Source organism: Microtus oregoni, unplaced genomic scaffold (assembly GCF_018167655.1).
Source record: "Microtus oregoni isolate MIOR12 unplaced genomic scaffold, Mior012 000036F_ref0000092, whole genome shotgun sequence".
Taxonomy (NCBI): Eukaryota; Metazoa; Chordata; class Mammalia; order Rodentia; family Cricetidae; genus Microtus; species Microtus oregoni.
In genome coordinates, this window is record NW_024543095.1 from 22,996,850 (window position 1) to 23,021,629 (window position 24,780).

The 24,780-nt window shown below is 36.8% G+C and overlaps 1 protein-coding gene across 2 annotated transcripts in view; it reads left to right on the plus strand.

Moving 5' to 3' along the window:
• Nipbl (NIPBL cohesin loading factor) overlaps window positions 1-24,780 on the plus strand; it is a 158,828-nt gene that overhangs the window by 127,580 nt on the left and 6,468 nt on the right. For both annotated transcript variants that reach the window (XM_041631035.1, XM_041631036.1), the window contains exons 31-43: window positions 1,847-1,945; window positions 2,769-2,822; window positions 7,868-7,976; window positions 9,337-9,473; window positions 12,841-12,981; window positions 13,160-13,253; window positions 13,628-13,782; window positions 14,760-14,850; window positions 16,895-17,068; window positions 17,417-17,607; window positions 19,092-19,199; window positions 19,606-19,806; window positions 23,797-23,943. In XM_041631035.1, coding sequence (XP_041486969.1) covers window positions 1,847-1,945; window positions 2,769-2,822; window positions 7,868-7,976; window positions 9,337-9,473; window positions 12,841-12,981; window positions 13,160-13,253; window positions 13,628-13,782; window positions 14,760-14,850; window positions 16,895-17,068; window positions 17,417-17,607; window positions 19,092-19,199; window positions 19,606-19,806; window positions 23,797-23,943 — 1,701 coding nt within the window. The remainder of the gene's footprint in view (window positions 1-1,846; window positions 1,946-2,768; window positions 2,823-7,867; window positions 7,977-9,336; window positions 9,474-12,840; window positions 12,982-13,159; window positions 13,254-13,627; window positions 13,783-14,759; window positions 14,851-16,894; window positions 17,069-17,416; window positions 17,608-19,091; window positions 19,200-19,605; window positions 19,807-23,796; window positions 23,944-24,780) is intronic.

Here is a 24,780-nt window from a genome sequence, read left to right on the forward strand (position 1 = left end):
GTGCTGACTCTGAGAAAAGACTTCCCACAATTTTTCAGCTCCACCTAACCAGCAGCAATTGTCCCAGTGAACCAAAGATTTTTCTTTAGTGGTTCTGCTATCTTGTTAATCACGGCTCATTATTTGGCTCCAGCTAACCAGAATCTTAAATTAACTCAAAATAGCAAATAGCTCTGATAGTCATTAAGAGACTCACAAACTTCTGAAACTTCACAAAGCAGTCTTCCATATTCTGCATTGCTCTCAGCAGTCTTCCAGGCTCCCACAGAACAGCCCACCACGTTTGAGCACCCCTTGGCTTTTCTTGCTCTAACTTCTAAAGCCCTTCCACAATCCTACCAAATATGACAACAGTGGCCCACTATTCTGTTAACTAGTTCCTGTCCCTAGTTATGGTTACTATTGCTATGATGAAACGCCATGAACAAAACAACTTCATATCACTATTAATCACTGGAAGAAGTCAGGATAGGAACTCAAAACAGGGTTGGAACTTCGAGTCAGGAGCTAATGCTGAGGCCATAGGGAAGTGCTTGTTCCCTCTGGCTTTTTTTTTTTTTTTAATTTTTTCGAGACAGGGTTTCTCTGTAGTTTTTGGTGCCTGTCCTGGAACTAGCTCTTGTAGACCAGGCTGGCCTCGAACTCACAGAGATCTGCCTGCCTCTGCCTCCCGTGTGCTGGGATTAAAGGCGTGCGCCACCACCGCCCAGCATATCTAGCCTACCTTTTTGTAGAACCCAGGACCCAAGTTTTGTAGAACTTCAGGGGTGATCGCACCCACAATGGACTGGACTCTCCCCAACTCATTCACTAATTAAGAAAATACCTTACAGCTGAATCTTACAGAGGCATTTTCTTAATTGAGGTTCCCTCCTCTCAGATGACTTTAGCTGTGTCAAGTAGGCATAAAGCTATCCAGCACAAGTTTCTCCCTTTAAAGCAATAAAGTGCTTAACAGTACTTGTTCTACAAGCATGGGGACCCGAGTTCAAATTTCCACCACCCACACTGAAAGCTGGACATAGTCCCATGTGCCTTGACCCTAGCAGTGGGCAGGTAGGGACAGGCAAATTCTAAGGGCTTGCTGGATAGCAAGCCTAACCAAAACAGCAAGCTTTCCACTTCAGTGGGAGTTTGCATCTCAAGACAACTAGGTGGAAAAATGATAGCGGTAAACACCCTTATGTCCTGCTGTGATCTATTTTATGTGTACTCATGGGCATAAACACCCACATATGTATATGTATACAACACTAAGATAGATTAGATAGATAGATAGATAGATAGATAGATAGATAGATAGATAGGAGAGAGAGAAAGATAGAGATAGATGGATGAATAAATAAAAGTGATGTTAGTCTGATCAAAGCCTCTCAGGAGATAGAGAGATGGCTTGGCAAGTATACTTGCTGCTCTTGCAGAGACCCCAGGTTCAATTTCCAGCATCCATACCAGGTAGCTCACAGCCACCTGCATTCCAGTTCCAAAGGACCCAGCTGGCTCTGGCTTCTGCAGACACTTGCACACAGGTGATATACAGCTCTGTAGGCACACATTTATAAATACATGTTTAAAGTTATTTTGTAGTATTTTATGCAGAAACTGTAGGTTAAACAGAGTATTGCCCATCATTACCTGTTTGAAAAAAGTGTATAATTTGGGAAATCAATTGGTCATTTTAATCATGAAGAAATTTAATAAATTTCTTTAATTTTATAAATTTATAAAGGGAAAATTTTATAAATCCCTGAAATTTTATTTTTTAGCTAGCTGTAATGGGGATTTACAATTAAAAGTTTGCCTTTTTTTTGTTGTTAGTAATTGACTAGGTTTCTTTTTCTTCTAGAAATTAGTAAATGAAACATTCCAAAAACTCTGGTTTACTCCAACTCCACATAATGACAAAGAAGCAATGACAAGGAAGATCTTAAACATCACTGATGTGGTAAGAACGATGGGCATGTGTGTGGTTACTAGGATTGCAAAGCTGGTTGAAGTCACTGCAGAGATGAAATACCTACCTGTGCCTGGCGTTAGTGCTGCTTCCTTTGTATCCTTAGAGCTTCTCCTGGGATTTAATTAAGAGGAAACCGATGTCTGCATATGGCTCAATTTCTTCATACTCATTTGTATAAGCATTGATGTTGAAGTTTTCTGTTTCTTCCATAATTGAAAAAGGAAGAGAGAAAGCGGAGGACAGCTGTGTACTGCTGGGCTAGCAGCTTGCAGATAGCATTCAGAGTTTAGGTTTTATTACATAAATGATTGTAGTTTGCTGATGTGTGTTGAGTAATTATATACTCAGTTTCATGAGCATCTCCATTTTCTATTGTCCAGAGGACTAAGGAACAAATTTTTTTTTTACTTTTTGAAATCTCACAGACTTTTCTGATAAAGCATGGCATAAACTATATTTTTATGATTTGATACCATATTTGTCTTTTTAATATTAAACTAATGTTTTTGATGTTTAAGTTACTGAATAAAAATTTTACTTTAAATATAACCTTTCAAATTTAAAAAGTAGACATACCCTTCATGTTACAGCATAACTAAAATGTCTGTTTTAAAATGAATGCCTTTTTTTGTTTTATGAGCTACAATTTCAACATTTTCCCCTCCCCTTTTCTTGCTCCAAACCCTCTCCTATCCTCTTTCTTGCTGCCTTTCAAATCCATGGCCTCTTTTTTCATTTTTATAACTTTCTCAGCCCTTTTAATGTTGCTATAAATGCCTTATTTTAATAATTTCATTTCCTTTCACCGTAGGTTGCAGCATGTAGAGATACTGGATATGATTGGTTCGAGCAACTCCTTCAAAATGTGAGTGTATATTTGATGGCATGAAATTTAATAAAGACCTTTATCCTTTAAAAATAAACTTTTTAGGCCTCGAAAGATGGCTTGGTTGTTAAGAGCTCTGTCTGCTCTTACAGAGGTCAATTCCCAGCAACCACATGGTGCCTCACAGCCATCTGTAATGGGATCTGATGCCCTCTTCTGGCATTCAGGTGTACATGCAGTTAGAGCACCATATACATAAAATAAATAGATCTTAAAAAATAAATAAAAAAACTTTTCAGATCTTTCTTAATTATTTGTGTTTTAGTAGAAGAAAGGTACTTCAGTATTTTAAGCTATGTTTTAATTCCTTTATTGAATTCAATAATTTTTTATTGAATCAGTTATCTAGTTGACTGCTAAAAATGTTTTCTGATTTACTAATAACTAGCTCCACTTTCAGATAACTTGTTTCTTATCCCTTTATTGTAGAGCAGTGGGTCTCAACCTTCCTAATGCTGCAAGCCTTTAATACAGTTCCTCATATTGTGGTGATCCCCTCTAAAAGTATTTTATTACTGGTTTATAACTTTAATTTTGGTGTTGTGTGCCATAATGTGTAAATATCTATTATGTGTGATATATTATGAAGCACTTGTGACAGAGGTCATTTGATCCCAAAGAGGTTATGACCCACAGGTTGACAATCACTGATCTAGGGACTACTCATGAGATCTTTAAGTTAAAATAATGTTAAATACATAATTGTTTGGCATATTATAAAACATATAGAACTTCTTTTAGTAGTATAAAATTAAACCACAATTTGAACTTTCAGAAATTTTTAGTAAGAGTATTCATCTCCCAACTGTAAAAGTTACTAGCATGTTTCCTTCTTTGTAGGAGGTAGGCAGCATGTGTGCAGCTGGAAGAGTGTTGGGTGTTCTGTGGTTCTCTGCCTTAATCTCTTGAGACGCTCTCACTCAATCTGACATTAGCTGATTGGGCTAGGCTAGCTAACCAGCAAGCTCCCAATATCCACCTGTTTCTGTCTACCAGTGCTGGGGTTACAGACAGTAGCCCTGCCCTAGTTGTATGAGGGTGCTAAGGATGTGAATTACAGTCCCCAAGTGCTCTTACCCACAGAGTTAATGTTAGAGGCAGTATCTCACTTTTTCCCTCAGTTTTGCTCACAAAACTCTAGGCTCGGTGATCCTTCCACCTCTGCCTACCCATCAAATCTTCTTTCATCTGTCCTTCATCCATCCCTTTTTCTTTCATGACAGTGTGCGTGTGTGTGTGTGTGTGTTGCACATACATGTGTGTGTGCATGTGTACAAGGCAGGATGAGAGCATTGGGTCCTGAGGCTAGTATTACATACTTGTGATTTGAAAGAGCGTAAGTGTTCATAACTTCTGAGCCATCACTCCAGCCCCAGACACAAAAACTTTGTTAAAGTGTATGTGCCAGAGAGATAACCTGGGGTTCTTAAGAATTCTAAAGTCAAGAGTACATAGCACACCTACCATTTCCATACTTCCAAACATACATGCATATGTTCCATTTAGCACCTTGCAGAAATTTATAATTTTATTGAATTTTTTTCTTGTGAATCAGTAATTTTCTATATATGGGATATAATTTCATAGGGCAACTTAGAGTACTACATTAAATAGCATAAAATTCATACATGCACCAATTTTTGCAGAATGACAGACTTACACAGAAGAGTATTATCATTATTTTACATATATATGTTCTATGTATGTCTGTATAAACAGGCATGACTTAGCATTTCTAGCCTTTAGTCCATTTAGCTTTCTGTCATTTGTCATCTGAGTCCTCAAATATTGCCAACTCAGCAGTGTAAAATACAATTTGTCATATGTTCAACTTCATTTAGGAAGTAAAAATTCTCCACATGAACTGTTGAATAGTTAGTGCTTATGTTTGTCCTCACTGTTTTTAAGATTCTATTCACATTTCCTTTTGTGTTGCTGAGAGTTGAAGCTAACACTTTCTGATGGCAAAGCAAGCATCTTGCTGTTGAGTTAGGCCTAGCCCTCCCCCACGTGTTTTGTTGTTGTTTTATTTTTAAGACAGGATCTCATCGTGTAGGCCTTCTGACCTTGAACTCTCTCTATATAGACCAGGCTGGCTTTGAATTCACAGAGATCTACCTACTTCTGCCTCCACTGCACTTAGATTAAAGGCATATGCCGCCTAACTTTGTATGATCCAGTGCTCTTGAAGCTGAAACAGGAGAATCTTGACTTCAGGTACAACAGGCTATTTAGAAAGATTATTCTATAAAACATCAAACACACACACAAGTTTATTTGTTTGGCTTTTCCAGACTGGATTACTCTGTGTAACAGCCCTGACTGTCCTGGAGCTCACTCTATAGACAAGGCTGGCTTCATACTCAAGAGATCCACCTGTTTCTGCCTCCTGAGTACTAGGATTAAAAGCCTGCCCCAAACACCACCCAGCTAAAGAGAGAGAATTAGGGGGTGGGGACTGTTAAGGACACTTGTTGAGTTTGTCTCAGTATCCACATGACAGCTCACAACCATCTGTAATTCCAATCCTAGCGAATCTGACACCCTGTTCTGACCTGTTAGGTCATCAGGCATGCAGGTGCTACATAAACATACATGCAGGCAAAACTCTCATACACGTAAAATAATAAGATAAATAGATCTAAATAAAAAATAAATTGTGTCTATAAACACTTGCGCTCATTGAGAATATGTTACTTTCTACTCTAGAAATCTAAAATCTGAAGTACTCCATTTGACATATCTGAGCACTGAGATGACTTCTGCAAATTGGAAATTCCACACCTGAGCTCATTTGACAGCCAGACTCACACATATTAAAATTATCTTCAAGAGATTTATATAAGAAGTGTATGAAACTTAAATGAGTTTCATATTTAGACCTCTGTCCTTTGCCCAAGCATCTCCCTTGTGTTGTATGTTAATGCCCTAAAGTCTAGAAGATTTTAGGTTTCAAGCATTTCACATAAGCATTTTGTCCTATGCAATCATTTTGGAAAAGATTATTTTGAGTGTGTACACCATTAAAATTTGACTTAATCTACACACAGAAGAACAACTAAGTGGCTTGTATACAAAAAAGACTGCTAAATAGCAGTGAAATATAAAATTAACTCTCTGGAACAGCCTGAATTAAAGTTATGTCATAATTTTTGAGTAAAAATGCAAGACTCAAAACACTAATCAAATTACATTTGTAGAAGTTTAAAATTTAAATAAAGAAAAGGAAAAGAAAAGCTACCAGGACAAGCGCAGTGGCGCAAGTCTTTAATCCCAGCACTTAGGAGGCCGAAGCAGGCAAATCTCTGTGAGATCAAGGCCAGCCTAGTGTGCAGAGTGAGTTTCAGAACAGAGATCATGTGTCAAAAAAAGATAACAAATACAAGAACAACAGAAAAAAACTGCCAGCTTAGGCATTTCTTTATGCATTAGGGTAATCAAATTTCTCGAGTTATTTCATAGGATAAGAAAGAAGATACTTTGGTAGTTGCAAATTACTAGAAGTGTTTCTGAATTGGGTTCATACCAGAGTATTATTTATGATTAATATATTAAATCATATACCAGTCAGCAGTGATAGTGTCATGAACCAAGATTTATAATAAATTATATTGCTTGTTCTTGATGTCTTACAAAAAAGGAACATGAGATAGTTTTGGGTGACTGCACTGCTTTATGTAAACCAAGCTAGAATAAGATATTGGTAAGATATTGGTAACTACACTTAAGAAATTGAATTATAGAGTTGATCAAGGAAAATTTGCAGTTTATAAATTGAAAATGGGCAAATTGAACTGTCTCTTTTATCTTTTAACTGAAACAATGATGCTGTGGACTTTGTATTGTTCTGGTTGCTGTCACTCACCTTTAACTATCCAGATGATTTTTATTAACGTTTGAGAGAAGAACAAGATGATAGATGCAGAAGGATCTCTGAGTTCAAGGCAGGGCTACATAGACAGACCCTGTCCCTGGGGAGGAACACCAAAAGGAAGGAAAAAAGCCATGTCTTAAGTTAGGGTGCATGGAAGCCTGCAGGTTCAGCAGTGAGGCTTAACAAGTAACTGTACAGCAAGGAGAAGAGGGATAGCTTCTAAAAAGATTGAGAAAGATCAGAATGTCCAGAAAAGTCCAGGATTCTCAGACTTGGTCCAGTTTTTTACGAGGGGGGGGGGGGGGCAGGCAACCTAGTAGTATAATGCTCTTTGTAAACACTTGCCTACCCATGCATCTTGTAGTAAAAATTTAAAATCGTGCATTTTTACAGTTTGAATATTGAATTTTTTTTTTTGTTTTACTTCACTTTCGTTCCTCTCATATGAGCCACTCATGACTTGTTGCAACTCTGTCAGACACAAGAAAAGAGAACGTTTATGCTATTGCAGAAAATTATGTCTGATAGCTCTGGAAAACTCTCCACAGAAGGGAAGTGCAACTTTCTTTTAATATCCCTAGAAATATTCACGTAATTATTATTGGCAAAGCAGATACACCTTAAGTCATTTTTTCCGTGATTTTAAGATTTAAAATTTTCCATGATTTCAGATTGGGTTGGTTTTACTTTGTTACTACAGGTAGGCTTATCTCCATCCTCTTTATTGTTCTTCATCGTGTTTTTAAGCACATCTTATTAATGCTTTGGCAAAAAATGAAGCAGAAAAAAATCTTCCAAAGAATATGCCATTATGTTTTGTAGTTGTAAGGCTTAAGGTATAATTCAGATACAGTAGTTGATTATTTAAAATAATTTGCTAATATCAGACAGTGTTTCTGTGGTCTTGGCTGGCTTGAGAGAGAAAAGCCACTTTCCCTGCATCTATCCAGTGTCAGTCCCTGCACACAGTAGTTCAAATACTTCTACTAAAATCATTGACTTTGCAGATTGCTGGTTTTAAATATGTCATGTATATTTCCTTTGTCTTTTAATGTTAACTAAAAAAATGCTTATTGATATTTAATGCATGTACATTATCATCATTGCCTCATAAATAATTTTACTGGAATTTTTATATGTATACATATAGTTGTTGAAGTCTGAAGAGGATTCCTCATATAAACCTGTGAAGAAAGCTTGTACTCAACTTGTTGATAACCTAGTTGAGCATATTCTTAAATATGAGGAGTCTCTAGCTGGTAAGATATTTTATATATTAATCCTTAAGTTAATTTATGAGATTTTTAAGTACTTGGTCCCTTTTCTCAGTTTTACCTCTGGATTTGCCTGCTTAGTAACTAGTGTGTCATTTTTAAGGGTAATTTGAGTTCATGTAAATTTCTGTTTGGTTATTTATTTTAGATTATATTGTAAGATTGCCTAGATCAGACAGTATAATAAATTCATAAATATTTTCTGTTTTACATATCTCTAAATATGTACTTTTAGATGTCATATTGAATAAGAATAAAGTCCACAGCCTAATGTTTTTTAATGGCATCACAAAATTATTTGGTATTATTTAAATTATAGAAAACTTTCAAAGAAAATGTAGTAACCATTTAAGATATTCTAAGAATATTGTACTATCTTTCTAACATTGTTCCTCATTGTTTATAAAATTCTCTTAATAATTAATGTTTAATTTGTTAAATTTCTCAATCTTAATTTTTAATCTGTTGAAATTTAATATAAATTAAATGCTTAATATTTTATGTCAGTCACAAATATCAAAAATTGCACCAAAAAGACAAGTTATGTTTGGTACCTATTGCTTAAAAACACAAACTACTAATATAACTTCCCATTTCCTGATAAACATAATGAAGAGCAGCACTAGACATCAGTTACTCAACTGAAGGGCCAACTTCCTCTTATGGACATATCACTTATGGCCCCTAAAGAAATTGTAGATAGCCTTTCTCTTCTTACACAGGACTTACTAGTTTGGGGAGGTTTGTTTTGGTTTTTTAGTTTTCTTTAAATTTTCTCGTTTTTCATGTGTACCTTTTTGCCTTTTCTATTTTTCTCATCCTAGACTTCATTGGTGATATTAATATCCATTAATGTTTAACATTACTAATCATCTCTTAAAAATGTATTTTTTAAGAACCAGAGTATCTCTAACTGGCCTCATTTGCACAGTCTTCTGTGTAACTGACTGCACAGAGCGCTGATAGTTACTCAACAGCCTCACAGGGCGCTCTGCAGTCTCGTGTAGCTGAACTGTTTGTCTTCTCTGTATTCACTCCATCCATAGATGTAGCCAACATTTCCCAAGACTCCCTGAATTTTCCCACTCCCTTCTCCTTCTAAACTTCAGTCGTGCCCCTACACTGAAACTTGCCTTTCTTAGTAAGGCCTCTGTCCTTTTTCTTCATTGTGTAATTTTGTGCCCAAAAATGAAATACAGGAAATCAGATATCATGAGAAATACTAATGCATTTTATTAAGACCCATACTGAATCTGTTATGTTCAGTAAATTCAATAATATTCTAGTTTTCACTACTTTGCCTTAATCTGGTGTCTTATTTCTCTGTTTGGTTTTTTTTTTTTAGACTCAGACAATAAAGGTGTGAATTCTGGAAGATTGGTAGCTTGTATAACCACTTTGTTCTTATTCAGCAAAATAAGACCCCAACTCATGGTTAAGCATGCTATGACTATGCAGCCGTACCTTACCACTAAATGTAGTGTAAGTACAAGTACTGTGTTTTTGGTTGGTTAGTTTTTTTTTTTCTTATAGACCAGGCTGGCCTCAAACTCACAGAGATCTGCCTGTCTCTGCTTCCCGAGTGCTAGGATTTAATGCATGCGCCACCACTACTGGCTTGGTTTTTTTCAAGACAGGATTTTTTTGTGTAACAGTCTAGGTAGTTCTGGGACTCCCTCAGTAGAAATCTGCCTGCCTCTGCCTCCCAAGTGCTGACATTAAAGGTATGTGCCACCACACCCAGCTTGTGCTGTCTTATTCTTTCTTGTATACAGAATGCTGGCCACATTCTCACTGACTCAGATTTGCATTCTACTGCTTGTTATCTAAACATATCAACAATTCAAATGCAGGCTCTATGTCTGCTCTTCTTTCTTTTAAAGATTTATTGATTATGTATACTGTATTCTGCCTGCATGTATGCCTGCACACCAGAAGAGGGCACCAGATCTCGTTACAGATGGTTGTGAGCCACCACTTGGTTGCTGGGACTTGAACTCAGAACCTCTGGAAGAGCTGACAGTGCTCTTAACCTCTGAGCCATCTCTCTAGACCTCTCTATTAGATCTTAAGCTAACCCCTTTGTAACTGTTTAATAAAAGTTGTAGCTCTTGTTAGTACCTCAAAAGTGAATAAAGCAGAAATTGTAACTTGAAGAAACTTACTATATTTTGGATTTTTTACTTTTTGGTTTTTTGAGACAGGGTTTCTTTCTCTGTAGCTTTGGAGCCTGTTCTGGAACTCACTCTGTAGACCAGGCTGGCCTCAAACTCACAGAGATTTGCTTGTCTCTGCCTCCTGAGTGCTGGGATTAAAGATGTGTGCCACCACCACCCAGCCATATTTTGGATTCTTAATTTGCAATTCATTTGTCATAATAAATTTTATTACTTTTATTATAAAGCAATATATTGAATATGGATAGTAGAGACATTGATATTTTAATATGCTATGTTCTCCTAAAATAAAATAAAAATTCACAAAATATTGCTTAAATAAAAATAGTGTAAATCAAATGAGATTGTTTAAATGTGATGTATAGCAAAATAGTAAATTGTGATTTTGTACATATGCTAAATTTTAAAATGTTTTAGAAACCACTCTTAATTTTTTATATACTGTGTTCTAAAGAGCTAACTTTAATAGTTTCCTCTACTGAATTGGTTTTTTTCTTTTGTTATTAGGTGTTAAACAATTTCCACTTAATTTGTAAGTTCCATGAAAACCTCAGGACTTCCTGAGAAATTTTTAAGGATCAAGGAAAATAATAGAGAATAAGAAATATTTATATATGTATGTATGTGTGTACATACATACATATACTATTATATATAAATATATACTATTATATGTTTTATATATTATTTCCAAGACACTTATTCCATCTGCCTATAGTAGATCCAGAAATGACTTAGCTTCATATATAATCTGTAGCTAATAGTTAGCTCGTGTCTGCGTAACACTGTGATTAGACACTTGAAGAACTTTACATGCATTTTCTCATTTAATTTTAAAGTTAAGGAAACTAAAGCATAGAAAATATATGTATCTTAATCCATGTCACATAGCTCCTCCGTGCCAAGCATTTAATTCAGTGCCATATTCTTTTTCTATAGTTGGGATTCTAGTATAAAACACACTCTTCTGACATACACTTTGAAACAGTGTTCCATTCATTTTATTGGTCAGATTCTCAGGAATGGGTTCCCTAAGGCATTGAGAAAAATTTGAGTGTTTCTGTTTGCTTCTTCTTGAATTTTGTGTGATTTTTAATTTAGTTTTTAGATATATCTTTAGCTCTTTTGAAAAGCAGTGCATAACTATTGGAATCATTTTTGTACCTTTTGCTAATCTAACAGGCATAAAGGAATAATTTCTCGTTGTTTCACTTCTAAGAAAATTAAGCATTTTTCATATTGACCAGTTGGCCTTATTGATATATTGACAGTTAACCAGTTCTGTAAATTGACTGTTTATGTAGTTTTCCTGTTTTCTGTGAATTGTGTGCCTTCTTTCAAAGTTTGAAATTTTAAACTATTCTTTAAATAATTTAAACATACTATATACGTACCAGGCAGAGTGGTATATGCCTTTAATCCCAGCACTCTCGAGGCAGAAGTAGGCAGATGTTTAAATTCAAGGCCAGCCTGCATAGAAAGTTTCAGGACTCTATGGAGAGACCTTGTCTCCAAAAAAAAAAAAAAATTGTCCACATGTTACTTTGAAATTTTGCTTGGCTAGATTAAAGGCATACATAGAAAGTCTTCTTTCCCTTTACAGCCCCTCCCTCCAGACTAGTAATGTTGCTCTTAGAGAGACAATTAGCTGATCAGAAGACAAGTGGGAAAAAGTGTGTTATGGGGCTGCAGAGATGCTCAGTGGTTAGGAGCATTTTCCAGGTTCAGTTCCCAGCACGTGGTTCACAAATCATCTGTGACTCCAATTCCAGGGTATCACGTGTCCCCTTATGACCTCTACAGGCACATCATGCACATGGTACATACATATAAGCAAAATTCTAATACGTATAAATAAATAACAAAAATTTTTATGTGCTTATTTTTTAATCAAGATATCTGTAAGTATAAAATTAAAGAGCCTCCTAACTAGTTCTGAGGTAATAAATAGTTATTAAATAAAATATATTTACCCCAGCATTTCTCAACTCCAGCACTATTGACAGAGCTGGATGATCCACTGTTGGTAAGAGCTTTTATTGTATTATGGAATGTTCGACAGTATCTTTTGGTCTCTGTCCAATAAATGTCACCTCCACTGTGACAACTAGAAATCCTTCTCACACTGCAAAGTAATTGTGGGTGGAGAATGGAGAGCAATCCCCTACAATTGAGAACTATCAGGTTAATAACCTTCATAAAGAAGGTATATTCAAAGTTGCCAGACTTTGTAAAATATTCCCCTAATATTTAAATATTTTGTTTATAATTGACTTACATTTTGTTTTAGCGAGGGAAATGTGGGGCTGAAGAGATAGTTCAGCAATTAAGAATACTGGCTATAAGCAACATGGTGCACATGCATGCATTCAGGCAAACAATCATAATCATAAACTAAAAATAAATGAAGCCCCCAAATTATTTTAAGTATAACAGCCTTAACATTATTAAGTGCCCCAAAGTCACACGGTAAATTAGCATTAGAGCTAGAATGCAGACTCTTGATAATCTCTCAGATGCTGCTCATTTCATACTTGGGGTAGAGAGCTCCTTTTTAATGTTTTAAATGTAACTTTACACACACAATGCTCTATGCTTATACTCCAGACTTAAACCTGTATATGTTTTTTTAAGTTTTAGATATTAATAAGGCATTAATTTTATTCTCGTAGACACAAAATGATTTCATGGTTATCTGCAATGTTGCAAAAATCCTTGAGTTAGTTGTACCATTGATGGAACACCCAAGTGAGACTTTCCTTGCTACTATTGAAGAAGACCTGATGAAGCTGATTATCAAATATGGCATGACTGTGAGTAGTTTACCATGTCTATTGTAGTGTGTACAGCAGATTGCTATATAATATGTCAGAGATAAGTCCCAAGATCTTTTATCATATTTTAAGACAAATATGTTAGAAAGAAAAAAAGATCATATATTTCAACTGTTTTAGTTTTTACTTAAAGAATAACATTCTCTCTATCTTTTAGGTAGTACAGCATTGTGTGAGCTGTCTTGGGGCTGTTGTAAATAAAGTGACACAGAATTTTAAGTTTGTGTGGGCCTGTTTCAATAGATACTACGGTAAGTTCAGTGCTGGGCTTTCAAATTGTTTGCTAAGTTCTGCAAATGTTTCTACATCAAAAAAAATCTGATCAAGGAGAGCTGTGAAGATATAAGTGTGACCTTGGGGGTCCACACTGAGAAGTTCTCTATGATCTTTTGGATTCTTATTAGTTCAAGTTTCTCTCTTTAAAGTGATAAGCTTTCTGGCCACCATATAAAGTAAAATTTTAGTATTCTTACATTGTTTTAGCTCTAAAGGATACACACACATTTTTGGTGTATTTAATACTTAAAACCATTAGTAAAAGTTAACTGTATTTTATTAGTAATTGCTTTTGCATAATTCAAAGATGAAGAGATGACTCTAAGTAACTCTGATTTATCTTTACTAGGTGCTATTTCAAAATTAAAAAGTCAGCACCAAGAAGACCCAAATAACACTTCCCTTTTAACAAATAAGCCAGCGCTTCTTAGGTCCCTCTTCACTGTTGGAGCACTCTGTCGGCATTTTGACTTTGATCTGGAAGATTTTAAAGGCAACAGTAAGGTAAAGATCACAGTATTACCTAGTGTGCTGTGAAACACAGTCCTGTGGCCCTGGGCTAAGAATCAGTATAATGACCGCAGAAGAAGGCATCTTTAGAGTAATGGAATGAGACTTTTGGAAGGAGTGCTAGTACAAGCACTATCGCTAGACTTCCTGCAATCTATGAGTAGTTTCGTAATGGTCTATGACAGATTTGAAGTTTCCACAACCAATTATATCAATTCATTAACAGAGACACACTGTTTAGAACAGGTTGTGGCACATACTTGTCACAGACTGTCGCCACTATTCTAAAATAAATGAAGACACTAGAAAGGTGACTCAGAAGCTAAGAGCACTGTCTGCTTTCCAGAGGACCTGGGTTTGGTTCCCAACATCCACATGGCAGCTCACAACCTTATGTGACTCCAGTTCCTGGAGATCTGATACCCACTTCTGGCCTCTGCAGGCAGGGACTCACACATGATGCACAGTCATACATGGAAACAGAACACTTATGCATATAAAAGTGTAAATACATCTAAATAATTAAAATAAATGCAATTGATTTTTTTTTTCTCCCAGTGTTGTAAATCAAACCTAGTGCCTTGTATTTGCCAGGCCAGTGCTCTGCAATTGACCAACATCCACTGCAAAGTTCACATGAAAATTCTCATTGTTTGCTTTTAGGCATTTTCCTCCTCTATAGTTGGGAATTGAGGGCAGGTGAGATGGCTTAGCAGGCTGAGGAACTTGTATTTACTTGAGGTCCATCCCTAGATCCTACAAGGTGACAGAAAAGAACCAAGTCCTTAAAATTAATTCTTTTGGGTTCCACACCTCCACACAAGCACTATGGGGCCTGCACATTCATTCATTCTATCTTTCTGTCTGTCTATTTCCCTTTCTCCCTTCCCCTCCTCTTTGTTACACATACTTGAAAACTTGCTCTGACATTGAGTGTTCTTGAATACCTTTATTATGTGCCCCCCCCTTAGGTTAACATAAAGGATAAAGTACTTGAGCTGTTGATGTATTTTACGAAACACTCAGATGAAGAAGTACAAACAAAAGCCATCATTGGTCTAGGTAAGTTAAATCTAAATTTCTTAGTAGTTTTTAGCTCTTTGGGTAGTAGAATAGGCTTTTTGACTATTGTGAGTCTAAGTTGTTGGTTTATTTAGACATACTTCTATGGCTGTGTGATCTGATGTGAAGAATGAGAAACTGGGGTTTAAAGCAACTGGATTCTGTTCATGTTTCAGCCTGTGGCCTTTCTGGGTAAAAACTACTTCTCCCTTCCTCAGTTTCTTTTTAGTAAAGCAGAGCTAACAGTGCTGTCTCCCACCTGCCTTCCTAGAGCTAGTAAGAAGAGTGACTGGACCCCGTAGTGTTGAGGACATGTTGAAAGTTTTAGGCTATGTGTATTTCTTAAAATTGTTCTTTTTCAGTGCAAATAATGTTTTTATATATATCTGCCACTTGTTAAATGGACAGTCTTTTATTATAAGATCAGTTGGGATATGTGAACCTGATCCATGTTCCTTTTCCAGAAACAATGGTGTAATAAAAACATGTTTTGCATGCAGCTTTATACAGATTACCTGGAAAAGAATTAGTATAGAGAATTAGGAACAGGAAAGTATTAAATTGCCTGAATTAAATACTCTTTTTTAAAAAATAAAAGAGATCTAAAAACTCATGTGCCTTAAACCTGTAATAAATTTTTTTATTTATAAAAGACAAAAAGATAAATATGCCCTATACTGTTTTTGTGTGTTTTTTACATATATATATATGTACAAAACATATATATATATATTCAATAACTTGATTTGTTGGGGAATATTTGATAGCATTGTCAAGGTCTATAATTTAATTGATATTCATGAGTAGTCACTGATAATGGTCTTTGGAAGAAGTAATTGAAAAGATTCTGAGCTGCCCAAACCCTATTAAATCATGTTGATAATTTTATAGATATTTAAATATAGTTGCTTTCTTCCTCATCATTCCTTTCATAAATTACTCGTAAGTCAGGTATGGTCGTGAACACTTTTAATCCCAGCACTTGGCAAGCAGAAGCAGGCAAATCTTTAAGTTTGACCCTAGCTTGGTCTACAGAGTGAGTTCCAAGTCAGCTGGGATTGCGTAGCGAAGTCCTCTCTCAAGCCATCGGGGAAAGTCCTTACAGTCGGAAGGAGGGTGACAATGTAAGAGCTCTGTGACGTGATACTGCCTTCGTGCCAGTGTATCCTTTAGCAGGAAATGCAGAGAATAAGTTTCATAGAGTACGACAGATAATTCAGAGAACAAATAAATGAAGTTTTAATGTAAGGAAGTAGCACTGTATGAGCCATGGTTACCTTGTGTGACCTTGACATGATTGTCTGCTCTGCTTTAATTCTGGTGGTTTGGCTGTGGTATTACTAATGCTTGCTGACATCACGAGTCTTAATTTTTTCTTATTAAACATTTATCTATATATACATTGATAATTTTATTTTGCTAGTTATTAATTAGTGGTTATAAGTTAGCATTGTGGCCTCAAATTTAGGGCCATTTGAGAAAGGATCGGGAAGATAATTTTAGTTCTGTTTTTAAATTCTGTTTCATCAGTGGATATATTTCAATATTTTTTTACATTGTCACTGTAGTACCTTCTGTTAGGGGTCTGAAAAAATGTTTGCAGACATTACATCTTAAATCCTGACAACATCCCTCTGAGGTAGGCGGGTGGTAAATATTATTGTCCCCATTTTACAGATGGAGAATTGAGGCAAAGAGAGATTGTGTGACTCAGCCAAGGTCACACTACAAGTCAGTGGTGGAGCCAGGAATAGAACCCAAGACTCCTGACTCCTAATCCACTCCCCTAGCCACTAGGCCCTGCTCCCTCCTCAAGGTTTCCTCTTGTGTGAAATTCTCCTTTGAAATGCAATTTCTTGTTTTTAATTCATGGGGAAAGAAGTACCTGCTCTAATGCTTCTCTAGGTAAGGCCACCAGCATATTCTTCCAGTCATTTTAAGTTTTAAATTTTTGAAATAAGGAGCTCTTTGTGTAATTTGATATTTTCATTGTTCTATTTACCTTTAGTAGGAATATATAAAAACATTTTTCCCTTTCTCTTAGGCTTTGCCTTTATACAGCATCCAAGTCTAATGTTTGAGCAAGAAGTGAAGAATCTGTATAATAATATTTTATCTGATAAAAACTCCTCAGTGAATTTAAAAATACAAGTGTTAAAAAACCTACAGACTTACCTACAAGAAGAAGACACGCGTATGCAGCAAGCAGACAGAGACTGTAAGTGAGAGTGTGGTTGATGATTGCCCGTGCAGGTAGTCCGGACACTTAAACACAACTCATTCGGGTAGCACCCCTCGTCCTAGAAAGGATGATGGAACTCTGTTAGTGGGAGTTATTAAGTTCATAGGCCCCATGGCATTCTTAAACTCTCTAAAATAGTTACAAGATTTTAGGTATCTACTCTTATTGTTCTCAAAGAGCCTCTGACACAGTTGAGGAAAAACCATTGGAAACCATTTGAGCTTGAACTACTGTGTTCGTAGTAGTCAGTCGTAGGCTCAGTCAGGAGTAGGAAGCCGAAGTTAATATGACCTTGATGTGTTTCTCCTTTGTCCTCTGTTGTAGGGAAGAAAGTTGCAAAACAGGAAGACCTAAAAGAAATGGGAGATGTTTCCTCGGGGATGAGTAGCTCCATCATGCAGCTTTACCTCAAACAGGTGCTTGAGGCCTTCTTTCACACCCAGTCAAGTGTCCGCCACTTTGCCCTAAATGTGATCGCATTAACTCTAAACCAGGGTCTTATTCATCCAGTTCAGGTAAGCAAATTCTATGATAGCAGCACTCACAGACAGCAAAGTGAACTGTGTGATGACACCATGATGGGGACATCAGGAATTCTTTATTCCCCTTAATGAAACCTGTGTCCTAAACTCCTGTGACTAAACTTTTCTTAGCTCCTTCTTTCTTCTTCCTTTTGTTAAAAATAGTCTTTTAGCATTACTCAGGCCATCTACCCTCATGAGCTTAAATATCTCCTGCCTCAACTTTCTGGGTTGTCTTCAACTCTGAAGACCCTAAAAATCTTAATCATCTGTTATGTTGCCACTGCCACAGAATACCTATATATTTATGTTAAACTTTCAGTTTCTATTTTGAGAAATTGTCCTTTTCTCTCACTAGCTTTGATAAAATTCATCTTAATCTAATTTTACTCAGATCTCTAAAAACCAACAATAAGTAATGTCAATGGAATTAAATAGGTTTAAAAGAGTAATAAATAAGATTTTGTTCTACCACAAAAACATAAATTCCATCGCCTGAGTTCCATTTTTCTCTTTAAATTGGAGGTAATATCAGCTATACAGCATGTTAAAATGTCGCAGTGTGGGTTGGGATGAGAGACTAAAAGGCCGGGTTTGTAACTCAGTTGTAGAGTACTTGCCTAGGATATTCAGATTTGAGTTATGGACTTGACCCCAGCATAAGAAAAAGGAAAAAGAAGTAATGTCATAAAATGTTTAGTATCCGTGAAGTGTCCTCTGCTGGCGAACAACTGCTATCCAGTAGTCAGTAGAGCACCACAAACTGTGGGACTTCCAGAGACTATGGATATTTTCTTCGTCTGTTCCACGGGGTTTACTCTAATGCACACTGATATGTTAGAAAAGGAACTTTTCTGCTATTTTCTAAAATATAAGTAAATGTATACTTTCTAATGTAAATATAACTGTGTGTCATAAAACAGCATATTGACATCTATTTAGTCTGCTTTTCATCACTCGGCTGTTAAGATCACTTTATAACACCTAGCAGCATATTGAGATTTTCACCTTTTTTTATTACTCAGAGATAGGGCCCATGAGATGGTTCAGTGGGTAAAGGAAGAGGTTGTCTGTCTGTATGTCAGTGGACAGCTTGCAGAACTTTGTGTTATCTTTCTACCATATAGGTTCTCATTAAACTCGAGTCCTCAGGCTTGGCAGCCGTTAACTTGTCCACTGAGCCACCTCACTGGTCCCTATATTATAGACTTACATGAATAGTGTTAACCCGGGAACTTTAAAGAAACTTAAATTTGTGTTGAAATTGTTTAAATCTAAGTGCATCATCATTATTGCTGATGTTTTCTAGCTTTAATTTAAATCAAAAAAAAAAAGAAAGATTGTCACACCAAAACATAGCAATTAAAGAAAGTTTGTACTGCTAGATTTTTATATCTTATGTACAAGCCTGACATTTGTTGAAATCCATATAGAATTTTTACTACTATGATGTCTTATAAAGCCTTTTTTTCTCCCAGTGTGTCCCATATTTAATTGCCATGGGCACAGATCCAGAACCTGCTATGAGGAACAAGGCTGATCAGCAGCTTGTGGAAATAGACAAGAAGTATGCTGGATTCATTCATGTAAGTGCTTTTAGTAAATTAATATTGCTTTAATAAATCACTACTTTCAAATCATTATTTTAGAATGAGTCACTTAATATTTTTCTTAGCTTACAACCACGTTTTTTCCTTAAAGTGTTTATTATTCTAGCTTACAATTAACTGTGACATTGGGCCAGGGTGATTATTCAAAAAAAAAAGTCAGGAGGCATAAACTGTAGACCCTAACTTAACTTTGGCTAGCAATGACTTCTAGACCTTGGTTTCTTGTATGTGCAAATGGATGGGGTTACAGTTACTACTCCAGTACCTCATTCTGTGATTTTTCTTATTTTAATAAGGGAAATCAAATAATAAGTTAGCCCAGTGTGATGTTGAGTATGAGTCTTAATATCCCTTATGCAAGTGAAGCCTTTTTTAATTTCAGATGAAAGCAGTGGCTGGTATGAAGATGTCTTACCAAGTACAACAGGCGATCAACACGTGCCTAAAAGATCCTGTCAGGGGGTTCCGACAAGATGAGTCATCGAGTGCTTTGTGCTCACACCTCTACTCCATGATCCGCGGGAACCGCCAGCACAGACGCGCCTTCCTTATTTCCTTACTCAACCTCTTTGATGACACAGCAGTAAGCATATACTTTATTATCATCCAAAAATAAATGTTCTAGAAACTGGATGCCTAAAGGAGTCATGACTTAAATATTGCCATTTTGGTAAATGTCACTGACTAAGTTGTTTCCTTATTCTACTAAGTTACTTACAAAGTTTATGGTCACAATCAAAAGGGGCATTTACATGAGAAAAAAATGTATTGAGGAATAAAATATGATTGTGTTTCTTCTATACTGAATATCTTGGAAATTTTATCTGGATTTTTTTCCTTAAATTTTTACGTTTCATTTTTTATTTTATCTTTGGCGGGGTTGCCACATTGTGAATATGGAGATCAGAGACCAGCTTGGAGTCGCTTTCCTCCTTCCACCATGTGGATCCCAGGAATTGTGCTCAGGTCTTCAGGCTAGGTGACAGGCGTCTCTCTCCACTAAGACATCTGACCAGCGAGGAACAGTTATTTCTGCCATTCTGGAGGACTCAAATGTTGTTGGAGAATAATATTGTTTGGGGGGGGGGAGTTTATTTGTTTTTGTTTTTTGTTTTTCAAGATAGGGTTTCTTTGTGTAGCCCTAGTTGTCCTGGAACTTGCTCTGTAGACCAGGGTAGCCTCGTACCGAGAAATCTGCCTGCCTCTGCCTCCCAAGTGCTGGGATTAAAAGTATGCGCCACGACCACCTGGCTTAATAATATAGATTTTTAGTGCTGAGTTTTTGATTTTGATTTTCTTCAAATTACACATTTATGTAATTGCAAGTTGACACACATTTGCACTGGCCAGGTCCACTAGTCAAGAATGCAGAAAGTTCTTTTCTTTAGGTTTATCTTTAATTTATTCATCCATTTTACAAATACTTCTTTAGTACCTATTATGGTACCCACCGTTGTATAAGACGTTACCAGATAGAATGGCAAAGCCAGCTGTAGCACCTACCCACCCACATAGAGCACAGACCAGCCTATCTGGAGAGCAGCTTATGGATGAGCAATGTAAACATTCTTCTTATTTAATCATATGACACAGAGTTTTTATAGTAAAGCAGGATTATACTTACCAGAACATATATACCTTACTAGATCTGTTCTTTTTAAAATATTGCGTGAAAACTTTTTACATATGACATAACAAATACATGTCATAAGTTTGTGATTCAGTTTTCACGGACTAGGACTTTACTGCTAAGACTAAGTATGGTATGCTATAGTGCTATGGCATTTAAAGGGTTTCTTTCCATTAAGAGGATACAATACAAATAAGGAAAATAAACGATTGTAGTTAACATATATTGAATATGGTTTCTACTGATATTTCTTCAGTCTTTATCTCTGCTGGAATTCATGCCTGTGTGGTTTCAATGCATAATCTTTGCTAAATCATCAGATATTCTATTATTAGGATATTAGAACTTTAAAACTTTACTCTGACTACCTTCAGTACAGAACTTTACTGTTGACTTCCTCTAACACAGGGTATCAGAAAAGAAATAATAGACAAGCTAGGTATAGTAGCTAATCCCAGTCTTCAGAGGCAGGGGCAGGGTCATAGGGTCATCACTGTAGGTTCAAAGCTACCCTGTCCACAGCTGATTATTTCAGGCCAAACCAAAAGAGAGAGAAGAAGTCAGAGACGGGTGAAAGGATGAATATTGACAAGTGGAATTCTGTCCTCTGTGTTCCTCTCTGTGACATTTGGACAGTGGTATACAACTTTTAAAGAGTAGACTGGGGATCTGGAAAGAAGGCTCGGGTTATGATCACTTGATGCTCTCACAGAGGACTGGGTTCAGTGCCCAACACCCATGTGACCACTTGCAGTCAGTCACCCATAACTCCAGTTGCAGGGAGTCAGAGACCCTCTTCTGCTTTCTGTGTACCGGGCTTACCCATAATGAGCATACATATAAGCAGACAAAACAGTCTAACACGTAAAAACAAGTAAATCTTTTAAAAGAGAAACAAAGTGAAAATAAAACAATTAACTTTTAAAAATTTGGTGTCTTATAAATACTAAATTTATTACATCTGCCTTATGAGCTTTTACTATTGCTTCTGCTGCTGCTATATGTTTTGTTACTTGCATGCAGAGAAAATAGATAGAAAATAGCATGCTTTTAATTACTAGTTTTAGTCTGGTTTTTTAGTTTAATAACCAATTCATTAGGATTTGAGAAGAAAACAGCAGGGCACAAACGCTGTCTGTCTTGGCTGCTGCTAGAAGGAAGGAGATGGAGAAGAGGAGAGAGAGGCTTTGAGTTAGGTCCAAAACAGCAGAAGGCTCAACAAAGTGGCTTTGCAGCTGTTTGGGGCAGGTGGAAGCTCCAAGAATCTGTTGGTGTCTTGAGACAGGGTCTCACCATGTAGCCCTGGCTGTCCTGGAATATACTATGATGCTTTTCTTCTGCCTCCTGCAGTTGTGGGAATAAAGGTGTGTGCTACCACATCTGTCTAGCCCAGAGAATCTGGACAAGCATGCTTAAGCTTTTGACCAGTATCCAGAGAAAAGAGGAAAGGGAACTGGAGAGATGTCTCAGTGACTGAGAGCCCTTGTGCTTCTTGCAGAGGACCCAGACTCAGTTCCCAGCACCCATATGGTGTTCACAGTCATCCGTAAGTTCAGTTCCAGGGGATCCAGTGACCCAGGCACACAAAATATACACATACATTTATGCAAGTAAAATGCCTGTTCACGTAAAATAAATCTTTTAAAAAAGAAAAGAGCAAAAGGGGCTAGCTGCCATGTGGCTCAGCAGTAAAACTTTGCCATGCAAGCCTGAATCAAATTCCTAGACCCTTTATGAAGACGGAAAGAGAGAATCAGTGTCACATGTCATCTAACCTCCACATGTCCCCCACACACAGCATGCACAAATGATGATGATGATGATGATGTTTTTAAGAGAAAAGGGGAAAAGTTAATACTTTCTGTGTTAAAATTCTAAATGTCAGTAAGCTTAGTGGAGAATATCTGCAAGTAATTGCCTTGGTTACTAGTTTTATGATCGTTTTTCTGTAAATTATCAAACATCCATAAATGTAAATATTAACGTGCCTTCCTATTTATTTATTTAGGGCATGGCATCTCGCTGTGTTGCCTGACCTGGTCTTGAACCCCTTAACTCAAGTGGTACTTTGCCTCTACCTCCATAATGCTAGGCTTACAGTCACATTCCAGTGTTTCCCAGCCTAAGTTTCTGTTTAAAGTTGTTATTTTTAAAGCCAACGACCAGTATCAACCATAATTTCTTTTGCATTTTGTGTATTTCATAGTATTATGGGTTAGTTTGTTTTAGGGTTTTTTTTTTTTGTTGGTGGTGGTTTTTGTTTTTGAGGCAGGGTCTCACTAATAGTTCTGGCTGTCCTGGAATTTACTATGTAGCCTTACGTAGACCAGGCTGGCTTCAAAGTCACAGAGATCCTCCTGCCGCTGCCCCCCAGTGCTGGGATTAAAGGTGTTTGCCACCAGGCCTGGCCCTGGAAAGTATTTTACCAGTGCATAATCAGCCATGGGTAAATTCAGATATTAGTAGTGTATTACATATACTTTTTTTGGAGGCTGAATAATAACTGTGTGTAACTGTTCTCCATAAGAGTTACATTTTGAGACAACAATGACTAATTACTATATTTTCATATGTATGCTTTCTAATATAGTGTGGATCTGTCATAAAGATCTCACATAATCTATAAAGGAAAAGGATTTTTACGTAACTGCACTAGAAACTTTGCCTCTTCCTTCGTGAGGTAGCATGGTGTACATCATTATAAAATCTCCTAGAGTGACTGTGAGGTCACTTTTGTGAATTCTGCTTCTGCCTAGCCTCACCCTTGCATGTCTGTCATCCACTGTCTATCTCTTTGCTTCTTTTCTCCTCTCTCTTTCCTTTGGCTTCCTCTCTCTCCAGTACTAACTGAGGCAAACGTGCCTTGTGATAATTTTCTAAAAGTTCTTTGGGCGGGTTTCCAGCTGCTATCTAAACTTGTGTACCTTCTTTTAAAATTTGCAGAAAACTGAAGTGACTATGCTCTTGTACATAGCAGACAATCTAGCCTGTTTCCCGTACCAGACTCAGGAAGAGCCGTTGTTTATAATGCATCACATAGACATTACACTCTCTGTTTCCGGTAGTAACCTATTGCAGTCATTCAAGGAGGTAAGTACACATTGCTGTTCTTCTTGTTTGGTTTCAATTTTCAAGACAGGGTTTCTCTGGGTAGCCCTGTAGAGCAGTCTGGCCTTGAACGCAGAGATCCACCTGCCTCTGTCTCCCAGTGCTGGGAATAGAGGCATGCACTACCACACCAGCATGTTGCTATTCTCAAATGCATCCACCCAAATGCAAATGTACTATTTTCCTTGTTTCATTTCTCATTATTCTCTCTACAGGCGTATAAATGCCTTCTAAATGAACTTACTGAAATCTGGGCAGTACTTGAACTGAGAGAAGTGGGTTACTATTTCATTTCTGCTCAGGTCTAAAACCATGTTATTTCCAGATAGCTTATGCATACTTTCTGCACATTTGAACTATTCCATTGATAGGTCATCCACTTTCTCCCTCCCACCTTAAGGACTGACAAAATATTTTGTTTTATACATGTATCCACTTGAGTCCCATTAGAAGCTGTTGCTATTCTGCTGGTGCTGGTGTTGTGGTACTGTGTTAGCTCGTAAGACTGGAGTGAGTATACATTGATATAGATGGATATGTGTCTGGTGTGTAGCTTACACCACTGATGTCCTTGTCCTTCCAAGATGCATCTTAAAATGGAGCTGGCATGCACTAAGTTTGTCCTTTCTGTCACAATTCATAAGAACAAATATAATTAATTATGAAAATACCTGATGCAGCACTAGGCAGGATACATTCTTTAATACTTGAATAAAATATTTTTGTATGCCTGCTAATCCAGTTAGATCTCAGTTTACAAAATTGTAGCACTCAAAACTCAGCCTAATGAAACTAGTAACTCAGAGAAATTACCTTAGA